The sequence below is a fragment of the Antechinus flavipes genome, chromosome 2 (genome assembly GCF_016432865.1).
Source record: "Antechinus flavipes isolate AdamAnt ecotype Samford, QLD, Australia chromosome 2, AdamAnt_v2, whole genome shotgun sequence".
In the NCBI taxonomy this organism is placed as follows: domain Eukaryota; kingdom Metazoa; phylum Chordata; class Mammalia; order Dasyuromorphia; family Dasyuridae; genus Antechinus; species Antechinus flavipes.
In genome coordinates this window covers 52,701,493-52,714,267 of record NC_067399.1, presented here as the reverse complement: position 1 = coordinate 52,714,267, position 12,775 = coordinate 52,701,493, and the positions used below count along the sequence as shown (strand labels likewise).

At 38.6% G+C, this 12,775-nt stretch overlaps 1 protein-coding gene across 5 annotated transcripts in view; it reads left to right on the top strand.

Moving 5' to 3' along the window:
- The window catches only part of BANP (BTG3 associated nuclear protein), a 244,254-nt gene extending 233,249 nt beyond the window's left edge, over positions 1 to 11,005 (top strand). For all 5 annotated transcript variants that reach the window (XM_051974821.1, XM_051974822.1, XM_051974824.1 and 2 more), the window contains one exon: positions 10,251 to 11,005. In XM_051974821.1, the coding sequence (XP_051830781.1) occupies positions 10,251 to 10,322 (72 nt within the window). In that variant the 3' untranslated portion in view covers positions 10,323 to 11,005. The remainder of the gene's footprint in view (positions 1 to 10,250) is intronic.
- The last annotated feature ends 1,770 nt before the right edge of the window (positions 11,006 to 12,775 follow it).

Here is a 12,775-nt window from a genome sequence, read left to right as displayed (position 1 = left end):
AACTGTACAGGTGGTGGGAAATTACCTTCTTGTTGCCCTCATGACCCAAATAAATAGAATTTTCAGTTTGGAGATAACGTTACCCGAGAGCTCATCTAGCCCACTTCATCCTATGCATGAGTTCTTTCTATGACATTTCCAACAAGTCCTCAGCCAGCTTCAGCTTGGATATCTTTAGAGACAGTAAACTCACCGTCTCTTGAGCAGATCCATTTCATCTGGGAGAGACTTTTAATTGTCGTTGAGTTTTTCCTTAGATTGATGAGCTTTTATCACTGGCCCAAGTTCAACTCACTTAAGCCACCCAAGATAAACCTTAGCTTTTCTTGTGCATGACAGCACTTCTAATATTTGAAGACAGTAACTATTACCCCATTCACCAGGTGTTTACTTCTTCAGGCTGAATATTCTCAGTTCTTTCGCATGGTATTCACTCTGACATTATTTTGTCAGTATCATCCCATACAACTTTCTCAACAAATGTTCTAATTGGTGTAAAAACATGGCCTCCAGAAGGGAACATTATATTTCAAGATGGTCTCACCAGTACAAAGGCTAATATAATGTGGAGGAAATTGTTGTTGATTTGACTGAAACAAAACAATTGCTTCCCTTTGTCTGGATGCTTTGCTTCTGCTGATATGGCCAAAGATCAACTTGGCTTTCTTAGTCTGTCATGTCACTTTGGAATGATTGAGCGTGTGATGAACTAAAAGCCCAGTTCATTTTCTCAGGACTTCTATATAACCTTACTTCCACCCTTGATTGGTGAAATAGTTGATGTTTTTAAATGTGTGTGGGACTTGACGGTGATGGATGACCATTTCATCTAATCCAGTTAGTAAGGATGAAATATCATCTAATGTGGCAACTATCCCTTTCATGTGATTCACAAATTTGATAAATAGTTTATATCATTAGTCCAAGTCATTGAAAAAAAAGTTGAACAGAACAGGGTCGATGATATTGTTTAGACATCTCAGATTGTATATTCTGTAGATGTATCAAACTCAGCGTGTCAAAACTGACATAATTATTTCTCCGCATTCCCTCCCCACCCAATTCTTTCAGTTCCTCTTTCTGTCCTACTTTCCTATCCCTCTCTGGTGCTCCACCATGTCACAACCCTATGTCATTCTCAGCTCCTCACTTGCATTTCTTCTGCCTGCCTGCATGACATTGCCAAAGCATGGTGTTTTGATCTTCACAACATCTCTGTTATCTGTTCACTTTTTTGCATGTTATGGGCCCACAATTCTGCTCCCCTGGATTCTAACAGACATTCCATCCTCATTCAGCTGCCCAGGGGATTCTCCCTAAACTAGCCTCTGGTCTCACATACCACCCCCCCCCCCCCCCCCCCCCACACACACACACACACAGTATCTCGTTTTCTTATTTGTCTTCACCCGGCAGACAGGGAGCTCCTTGAGGGCAGGCTGATCTTCCTCCTGCTTTGTGGGCCCCCTCTCTCCTGTGCCTAGCCCAGTGCCTGAGGTAGAATGAATACTTAATACATGTTTACCAGTCCGCTGAGATGGCCATCCCGGCTGACATCTCACCCTCCGTTCCGCATTTCCCCATCTTGCCTGAAGAGGCCACCTTGCAGACATCCAGACCTATGTCTCGGTGCATTAGCCTAATACACTCACCTAGTTATAAAATCAAATAAGGTTAATCTGGCATGAGTTAGTGAACTCATGCCTGCTTCCCTGAGTGAGTGCTCACAGATTATCCATTTAATAATTCATTCTAGAATTTTTCTGAGGATCAGTTATGCTCCAGTCTTCACCTTCAGCCCAGTGCTTCAGCTCCTGTCACGGGTCCTTGGGTTTCTGGTTGGTGAGACCTCACCATCTCTATCCCGACTCAGACCCCCTCGCTGCTGCTCACCGGCCATCTTCCCACCATGGTCCTGCGCTTCAGCCTTCACCTCCAGCCCAGCATGTCAGCTTCCGCCCTGGGGGCCGGGCTTCTGATTGGTAGCACATCACCATCTCTAGCCCGACCCAGACCCCTCTGCTTTTCTTTCATGCTGTGGCCATGCAAGTGCTGCCTTCCCCATATCTATCCCCTTTCTACCTCTCACTCTGGTAATAAAATAAACCCACATTAACATGCCTACAAAGCTTCTGTCAATCCTATGATTGTTCTGTGGCTCCATTCACTGTCCCTTTCTTGTATGTGTGGTCTTCCCCTCCTAGAATGTACGCTCCTTGAGGGTAGGGACTATTGCCTTTTGTATTTGTATTTCCATTGCTTAGTACAGTGCCTGTCACATAGTAAGTGCTTAATAAATATGTTTTTGTTCATTCACTCATTATCTTGATTTGAGCATTGTGAGTCTACTCCATCCAATTATCTGTACCATAAGCCTGCACTTCTCCACATTGCCCGCAGGGAATATCATGGGAGAATCTTCATTAGATACCTTGCTGAATTCCAGATGTATGTCTCGATAGCATTTGTCTAATGTAGTCATCTGGAAAACTTGCAAAGAAAAGGAAATGAGGTTAGTTTGGTATGACTCCTAGTAATCACCGATTCCCCAAGTGTTCACAAATTATCCATTTAATCATAGAGTCATCGATCGTTCTTCCTAGAATTGGAAGAGACCTCAAAGGCCATTTATCACTTTAATCCCCATTTGCCTGTCCTGTCCTAGGATTTTTCTGAGGATCAGTGGCAAACTCCCTCAGCAGTCTTTGACTTCCCTGACTCTTTTTTGCCATTTTTAGAAAATTGAAACATTTTACCCATATCCATGACCTTCAGCACCTCTGGGTAATAGGTCCAGCCTATGTGCAGATAGGTAGGCATTTTAGACATTGATTAATTTTTGCCTTATGATTTATAACATAATAGAATTACAGCTTGGAAGAGACTGTTTAATGATTTTGTGCAAGTTTATTTGTGACAGTATCCTGTATTCCCATCAAATCTAACAGTATTTTGCTATTTCTTTTCCCACGTTTTTGCTCTAACTAGACGCCTACTTATCTATACTTCCAGTTACAGCCCCTAAACTATCCAAGTCTTAATTTCAACTCCCTTTTTTATTCAAAAACATGTAAAAAGCCGGGCATGTTGGTACTCACTTCTAATTCCAGCTAGAGATCGGTGGGGAGGGAAGCTGAGGCTACCGAATCACCTAAGTGCAAGACTTCTGAGTGACTGCAGGACTAGAGCCCCGGGCTGTTCACACTCAATTCTATATCATCAATAGGGTCAGCCCCTGGAAGACAGCCCAACTGGCCAGCGTCAGAAGTGGAGCTGGTCAGAGCTTAAATGACATTCAGCTCTGATACTGAGCCCGAGTGACTGCTCTACTTCCAGCCTCGCTAAGACAGGGAGACCCAGTTTCATTTTCCCACTCCTCATCCCCATCTCTCCCCACCCCCACCCCCACCCCCCAAAAAAAATTTAAAGTATAATAGAAGCTTTCTGGATAAAATAAAAAGTTTTCCCAGACTCAAATTATCCTTGGTGCCAAGTCTTCAAATCTGTTTTTGCTTCATTATTCTCCCCTGCTGTTTACTCTTCCTTTTCATTGTGTACTTTGTTTTCTACTTTTTCTTTTCCTTGCTAGTGTGATTCTTTGTTAATCCTGACCTCAGTTCTTGTGTATGCTGTAGCTTCTCTTTATCCACCTGCTTCCTATCGTTTGCTGTTTAAGGCTGATCTTCAGTTCACAAGTACTTTTGCATGATCAGATGAGTTGTTGACTTCAGTCTTAATTCCCTGTCCACCCCCAAACTAACTTAAGCATGTTCCTGGCTCTGATAGTACCTGTCAGATACTAAGCACTTAATTCCTTCTTCTTCCTTCCCTTCTTTCCTCCCTCTCTCCATCCCTTTATCCCTCTTCCTTTCCTTCCTTCACTGCTACCCACAATCCTAGCTCCTGCCGTTGATGGCACTACCTCAGCTTGATATATGATCCAATCATAGAATTTTTGGAGCCAAAATGGACCATAAAAATCTTCTAGTCCAACCCTTTCATGTCAAAGATTAGGAAACAGAACCGGGGATACAATCACAAAAGTAGTAAGTAGTAGTGCCTAGATAGAAAACCCAGAACTCTTTTCAGGATTGTGTGTTTCCTTGTTCTAGTTAACTCAGATACCTCCCTTTGTCTGCTCATCTTTTCTATAGATTTAATATTTCTCTCTGCTTTTTTTCTGATTTTTTTGGATATGGGAGCCACCAGAGCATAGATCAAGCTGTTTACTTGTTTGCTTCTTGACACACATGAAGTGACTTATTCAGGATCACGTTATTGACAAAAAATAAAATTCTATCTTTAATTGTTGAGGATTTAAAATAACATTTATTGACATTTGTTCTAGGCCACTTTAACAATATATTCATTTGTAATTTTTGTGGTGTTTTAAAGTTTAAGAAATTTATTTTTAAATGTTCCACCAAATTCATGAATATTTTATAGAGTATTAGATAATAATTAAGTACACACAATTTGTTTAGTAACTTCTTGTATATTCAGCAAAACATGGGCCTGGTCTTAGTGAAGCATTCATTTCAATGCCAACTCTCATTTTGCCTTTAACTCTGAAAAAACACTTCCTTCCCCCCATATTAGTGGTGAATTTAAGAGAATCTTTGGATATCAGCGGGGTTTGGGTGTGTTTTGTTTGTTTGTTTTAATCTCTACTTATCTCATATGCTACAGAGTGGGTAATTTATCCCATTTCTAAGCACATGCATCTGTTCCCCACATGACTGGCAACAATAGCTAAAGACACTTGTGACACTTTGCATTGTGTTAAGTTTTAATAGTGTGGTTAACCGCAAAGATTTATACCACACTCAAGATAAACTGGAAAGGAATGTGAAACATGGTAGAGGAATAAACTAAATGGTGAAAAAAACCCAAAAAACATCATGAAGCTGAAAATGTTTTTCTTTGATACAAAGTTAAGGAGAGGAATCTATATATGAAAAAGAAGAGTCCTTATAAAGTATCTCCCTTCTCCCCCAAGTAGAAGAGGTAGATTGATGTAATAGAGAAACCACTAGACTGAGAGAAGGAGGCCTGAGTTCAAAGGTTTCTGTGGGACACCAAGCCAGGTGCCTTGTCTATCTAAGTCATTTTTCTACAGCTATAAATTGAAGAGCCTGACAACTGATCTTTTAGGATCCTTCCAGTTTTACATTCTGTGATCCAGGATCTTAATTTTGATATATATCAAATGATATATGATTTTATTTATATTTATATTTATATATATGTGTATATATATATTTGATATATACATATATGTGTGTATATACATATATATACATGTATGTATTTGTGTGTGTATATATACACATTTAAAAAATATACTTTAATATTTTTGTTTGCTCTTTTACATCACTAGAATTTCTTTTCTTACTGTTCTTTCCCACAGAGCAAATATAACAAATGATATTTTTTAAAATTTTAATTTAATTTAATTTTTTTGCTGAGGCAATTGGGATTAAGTGACTTGCCTAAGGTCACATAGCTAGGAAGCATAAAGTGTCTGAGAGCAGATTTGAACTCAGGTCCTCCTGACTTCAGGGCTGGTGCTCTATCTACTGTGCCACCTAACTGCCCCCAAATGATATTTTTTAAAAAAGAAAAAGAGGAAAAGGGGGGGAGCCCCCCCTCTGCCTCCCCCAGCAATTTCAATCAGTACTTCAAAGAAGTCTTAAAATTTATGGTGTTCTGCACTTATATACCTCTCCCATTGCCAGAGAGAGTGGATGGAGCATCTTCTTTTATCTCTTTTTTGGGGCTATCTTTATTCTTTTTAATTTTGCAACATTCACTTTTGATTGTTTTATAGTTTTTCTTTCTTATATACATTGTTATCATCATTTCTTGGTCCATTTTATATCAAGTCCTTTCGTGTTATATGAATTTATCATTTCTTAGTTAAATAATCCCTTCCCATCCTGTACAACACACTTGTTTAGCCATTCCCTAATTGAAGGATATCTAATTTATCATCCAGTTCTTTGCTACTACAAAAAGGGTTGTTCTTCATATTTTGGCATATATAGGAAATTTCTTCTTATCATTGACTTCCTTGGGGAGATATATATACCTACCAGTGGAATTTTTTTTGCATAATTCCAAATTGCTTTCCAGAGTATTATTATGATTGACAGAAGACAGTGCACTTAGTGTGTCTTCCCATTATCTCTGCCATCTAGATTCTTCTGATCTTTTGACTTTGCTAATTTCCTGAATATGCTCAGCTCTTTTTCTGTCAATCTTGTATTTAGACAAAAGTTTGAAACTCAATAGTCTTTTTAATTAGGGAGATGGGTGAGGGTGACTCAGAAGTCACTCTTGACTCTAAATCTTATATTTAATTACTACATATTAGGATTTAATATTAAATTCATATGTCTGACTATAGAGGACTGAATACAAATGTTCATAGAATTTCATAGGCTTTAGAGCTTGGAAGGAATCTTAGAGATCTTTTAAACCACCTCCTTCATTTACAGATGGAAAAAACGGGAAACGATTTGTTCAGAGTCACATAGATAAGGAAGAGTAGTGGGATTTGAACACAGATTCCCCCCCATTCCAGAACCAGCACATTTATTATTTTTTCAAGCTGCTTTTCCTTTCCAGTGCTCAGTTGTTATTTGAAGAGAATAGGCATTAATAATAGCCTCTTTAGTAGTATCAGTCACTATTTTTATAATTATTTAGCAATTGATAAATAAATAGCAAGTATTTAATTAGTAATTATCAATATCATTTGTTGGTAATCAGAATTTGGAAGACATTTCCTATAAATATTTTAAAGTTTTTTTACCTTTTTAGTCATTTTTTAGTTGTGTCTGTCTTATGACTACATTTGTGGTTTTCTTGGCAGAGATACTGGAGTGGCTTGCCATTTCCTTCTCCAGCTCATTTTATAGATGAGGAAACTGAGGCAAATGGGGTTAAGTGACTTACCCAGGATCACACAGCTAGTAATATATATATATATATATAGACTAGATTTGAACTTAGGAAGATGAATCTTCATGACTCCTGTCTGACAGTCTTTATACTGCACCATTTAGCTTCCCTCTATTTACTTTTAGGAAGCTGCACATCCTCTTTGCCTTAATTTAGTCATTGAGAGTGTAAAATGCTCTCATTTGAAACATCTAGAATACTTTTCTCAACCAACAACAAATATTTAGTGTGCATCTATTACAGCATAAGAGGTACATCAGGGGAAAGGAAAGGAATGAAAGTGGAATAAGAATTTATTAAGTACCTGCTATGAGCCAGGCATTGTACTAAGCAGTTTGTAAACATCTCAGTTGATTCTCAGAACACCTCTACAAGGTAGGTGCTTTCATGAATCCTATTTTACAAAGAAATTGAAGCAAACAAGAGAAGTTGCAGTGGGGCACAAAAGAAACAGGAAGAGATTATATACTTATATTCTACATTATACAATTTCCTTTGAAGATAAGACCTAAAATTGACAATGATGGTGATGGTGATGATGATGATTATGGTGACGATGATTTTTATGGTGTTTTCAAGTTTATAAAGCATTTTACAAGTTTTCCTTCATTTAATTCTCACAACAGTCCTGAGAGGTGGGTTCTCTTAAGGCGGCCATGCTAGCATATGTCTGGGATGATTTGAACTTGGGTCTTCCTTACTCCAGACTTTGACATTTATTGCAGCCTTAAGACATTATGCATTAAAGTATTCCTTTTGTTAAGATACATTAAAAGAATCTGTGTTTGGTATGATTTCACATGGCCATTGGGTTTGCATAGTCTTTGTTAATTCAGTGCAATTCACTAAGTAGATCAGAAAGCTAAGTTTGCAATTTCAGTAGGAAAAAATATTTTCTTTTTGTATTTTTACCATATAATTTTTACACCCAGGAACACAAGGGTTCACACAGTCCCTTCTACATTCAAACAGTTATTTATTTTGATAGTTTGTACTCTTAATAGGATAGCCCCATCCAAAGTCTGCATGATGACTTGGTTATTTTGTTTACAAAAATGAAATGAAACTGATACTTGTGAAGTCATTGGGAGGCCAGCCATCTTCAATTCCATTGGCCCATCATAGTTATCGGGGGCATATTTTTCTCACACTCAAGGAGGAGCGCAGACATCCTCAAAAACAGATGTTGAATTTGTTTTACTTAACTTCTTTAAATGTTTCTTATTCCAAATTTTCTTTTGAGGATTTTTTTTTAACATGTCAGAAGAAGCCTATGTTATTTTGAAATTTTAAACTTATTTTAGTTAGAAATGTTCAGACCTGGTGCTGTGGGTGCCTGAAAATTCCTACTTATCTTCTGAGGGTCATTATAATTTGACTAGTCCCCGCTCCCATCTCACACATGAGCATGGGAAATATACCCTTTTAGACTGTCTGCTGGGGAAAGGGCTTTGACATCAGTTCAAATTCTGCTTGTTCCTAGCCTACCTTCCATGGATGACTAACCTTGCACAGATCCCTTTTTTTCTATGCATCTCAGGTGATTTTATTTTTAAAAACAAGCTGTGATCATCCTTCTAGTTTTAAAGCTTAGGAATGAGGTAGGGAGGGTAGACCACAGACACACAAGACCTGAGTTCCAGTCTTGCCTCAGGCACTTCCAAGCTGTGTGACCTCAACAAGTCATGTCAGGGATAATAAATAGTACCTGCTTCCTTATAGGGATGAAAAGAGGTAACATTATTATGTATTTCACCACAAACCTTTTAGTACGACATAAACATCACCTATTATGACAATGATAAAACATGTTACTTTTAACGATAGCAGTGGCAGCATTATCGGTGGTCTTGTTTGGGACAGTGTGTCCTTGACTCCAGCCTCTTCCTGACCTCTCTCCTATGTCCACGTCACTTAGAGCAGGAGGTTTCTCCCCCCACCCTTTGCCCCTCACTGCAGCACCCTGGTTTCCCTGTAGATTTCAGGCTCCTTTGGCATGTGTGCCCTCTCTTCCCTGTCACTATTAAGAGCATCATGTTCAGCATTCCTTCGGTAGTGTTGGGGAAGTAGGCTCCTCTCACTCTGGCTGTGCCTAAGAATGTAGATTCCTGGAGGACAGGGGCTCTTTCTTTCTCTCTCTCTCTCTCTCTCTCTCTCTCTCTCTCTCTCTCTCTCTCTCTCTCTCTCTCCTGCCCCCTTCTCTCTTACTCTCCTCCCCAATCTATAAATTGAGGAAATTGAATTGGGTCTCTACTGGCATTGAGTCTATAGTCCTCTGTCCTTCAAATGAGATAATATCTGTACAAAATGCTTCACAAATCTTAAAGTTCCATCTAAATGTTAGCTATTATTCTTATTTTCATTCAAGAAACCTGTTTCATTTCTTGAAAATCATTATGTGTATTTCAAGAATTTCTCTTTATCCTTGGAGTCCCTTACCAAGGCACTCCACAGGCTTAAGTTTTTTAAAGTTGTATTTGTGTTACTATAGTTACCATATATTGATTTAAAAAGTCTAAATGTATTTGTCAGGTAAATAAGAATATTGGATGGAAATGGACAGGAACTATTTTTAAGAAAAGAATTGACAAAATGGATTATGTCATCTATATGGGACAGGATCAGGAAAGATGGAAAAGAATAAGCATTTACTTAATTCTTGCTGTTTACCAGGCAGTGTGCTAAGTATTTTACAAATATTATCTCATTTGTAACAGCCCTGAGAGGTAAGTATTATTATTCTACCTTTTTTTTTTACAATTGAGGAAGCTGAGGCAGACAGAGGATCAGTGTCTTACCCAAGCATTCTGTTAATGCATGACACCATCATTGTCAATTTTAGGTCTTATCTCCAAAGGAAATTGTATAATGTAGAATATGTGTATAATCTCTTTCTGTTTCTTTTGTGCCCCACTGCAACTTCTCTTGTTTGCTTCAATTTCTTTGTAAAATGGGATTCATGAAAGCACCTACCTTGTAGAGGTGTTCTGAGAATCAACTGAGATGTTTACAAACTGCTTAGTACAATGCCTGGCTCATAGCAGGTACTTAACTTTGCATGTTAACTTTGCATGAAAACATAGTGCAAAAAGAGAGAGAGAACTAAATAAATAGAATGTCAGAGACCCTAACAAATAAAAGTAGTTGTACAAGCTGCAGTCCCTAAGCCCTTTGAGTTCTTATTGTATTGGGGACAAGGGGGCCTGAGGGTGATTTAGTTCTATTTCTTTCGTTACTTTTGTGGTTCTTTCCTGATAGATGTCCTTTCTAAAAATTTGTTCTAGAGCACGGATGCCCTTCAGTCCACCATCCAGCCAGAAATGCAGATTGAACACGGTGCCATCCAGATCCAGTGAGCCAGAAATGAGGAACCAGATGCTGTGGATCCAGTTGTCCTGGCTGTGCCGATTGGCTGTGGCTTCCATCTAGAGACCTAAGGGGGAAATGATCACCAGCCTTTCTGGTTGTCGAACCCCTGTACATGATCATTGTTCTGAAACCATGTTGTCCTCATGGTTTAATGCATGGGAGGTCAATATATATATACACACACATATATATATATTCTGTTAGAGTGCACTTACAGACAGTGAAATCCTCCTCCAAGGACAAAAAAAATTCTCCTGCGAAATCAAAAGTTCAAAAATAAATTAACATCCCCCACCAGCAGCACTTCCCATTCTTCTGAGTTATATACTGTTGGGAGTCTAGAGAAAGATGGATGCAAGCACGGAGCAGATACTTTACTACATATAGAAAAATCAAGAACTAAAATATTTTTCATTGTTTAAATGGCTTTTTTTAATTTGCTATGGTGTTTATAACAAAAAGAAAAAAAATTGGAAAAAAAATGAGTGTAAGTATCCAAGGCCTTTGGCTAAGTGTTTTTCTGTTCAGTGTAATGAAAATAGGTATTTGAAAAAAAAAAAAGACTACTAACAATTTTGATGGAATTGTTGCTTAAACTACTTTTCTAGGAGAAAATGCTATTGAACTGTAATTATGCATTTCTAATGAAATAAATGTGTATTTATGAGCACAGTAGCTTTAATGCTATTGAACATTAGGGGAGTTCGATTTCAGTAAAACTTAGCATTACTCCTGGATTGAAGCCCATAGGCTTATAGTCCCAACCATTGCTTAGGAAATGATATTCTGGTGCCTCTTGCTGGTACTCCCAATGTTTGTTCGCTTCATCTTAGAGGAAATGGCATGACTGCTTTGGATGGTTTCCCATATATTGGTTCTAAAAATGGACACAACTCTGTAACTGCATTTCTCAAGAACTCCTGTAAAGCCGAGTCTTTCATTTGTTTTGGGGAAGCATATATAAGTGGACCAGCACCACTGGCTGTTTGTCACTGGTGTTCAAGGTTAAGGTCGCCTCAATGTGGGTAAATAATACTGTCCCAGGGGACTTGTATCTCATTCTGGAAGATACGTTGTGATGGGGACAGGGGTATCTTCCCTAATTTCTTTTGGTCACTTTTGCTTACCTCCTAAAGCCTTAACTATCTGTAGCTCTGAAGATTTGAGCAGCAATGGAAGTAGCACGGAGCTCTAGGGACCAGAGGAGTTAGTCCACAGAGTGAATCTCCTGAATCACACCCTGTACTCTATGGAGTCACCTCAGGGACATCTGCATTTGAACTGGAGAAGGGGAAACTTCTTTCAAAATCTAAATTCTTAGCACCAGCCCTGAAGTCAGGAGAACTTGAGTTCAAATCTGGCCTTAGACACTTAGCACTTCCTGGCTGTGTGAACCTGGGCAAGTCATTTAACTCCAATTGCCTCAGCAAAAACAAAAACAAAATTTTTATTCTGGAAATGGCATTGTAGGACCAAGAGTGGTCCAAAGCATGAATAGGATCTTCCCATCCATGTATCTGTCTCCCTTTTCCCATCAAGTGCCACTTAGAGTATACCATTCTTTTCCCCACCATGAAGATGACAGAGGTCAGAATTATCCATGTCCCTGCCTGCTGCCTCAGCCCTTAAAATATGTTCAGGGGTGAGTCTTGGGAGATGGAATTACAGTGATTTATACCGTTTTCCTTGGTTTCTGAAATGAAGTGACAACTCAGGTCACACAATTTCAGTGGCAGTACCAAGTTTAAAGGACTCATACTTGCAACTGGATACTTCCTATCCAAATGCTATAGATTTTGTGCCCAGTTTCTGCTTCCCCATCCGGTCCTCCACCAACTTTCCTCCCCTTGTTATCCATAAAGAAATTGAATTTGCAAAACTACATCCTCTCATCCCAACTCTGCACAGCATCATGGCAACTATACTATGAATTACATAAAGCTAACCTAATATAAATTATTAGGGGCAGCATGGTACAATAAATATAAAGCACTGAGCTTGGAGAAAGATCTGAGTTCAAATCCCACCTTGGGCATTTACCAGCTGTGTAACTTTGGGAAAATTATTAATCTCTCTGGCTTGTCTGTAAATATGCAGGGATGGGCTAGATGATGTCAGATTTTTTCCAGCTCGAAATGTATGATTGATGAGCCTATGTTACAAGATATTTGCTTGCTGAGAAATTGATACTTTATTTTCTCTTGTCCCTCAGAAAACAAAACAAATGCCTTCCTCTTCAACTCTAGTGTCTAATGCTGGTCCAGTTAAATAAGGAAAACAGTCAAGCAACTGTGGTTAGCATTATTTAGGCTAGTTAAGCTACATCAGCCATTTCCTGATTGTCTCTTTTCAATCTATATATCTGTCTCTGTCTATCTGTCTTATCCATCCATTCATCCACCCACCCATTTTGTCTGTGTGTGTAGGAAAGAGTCTTAGA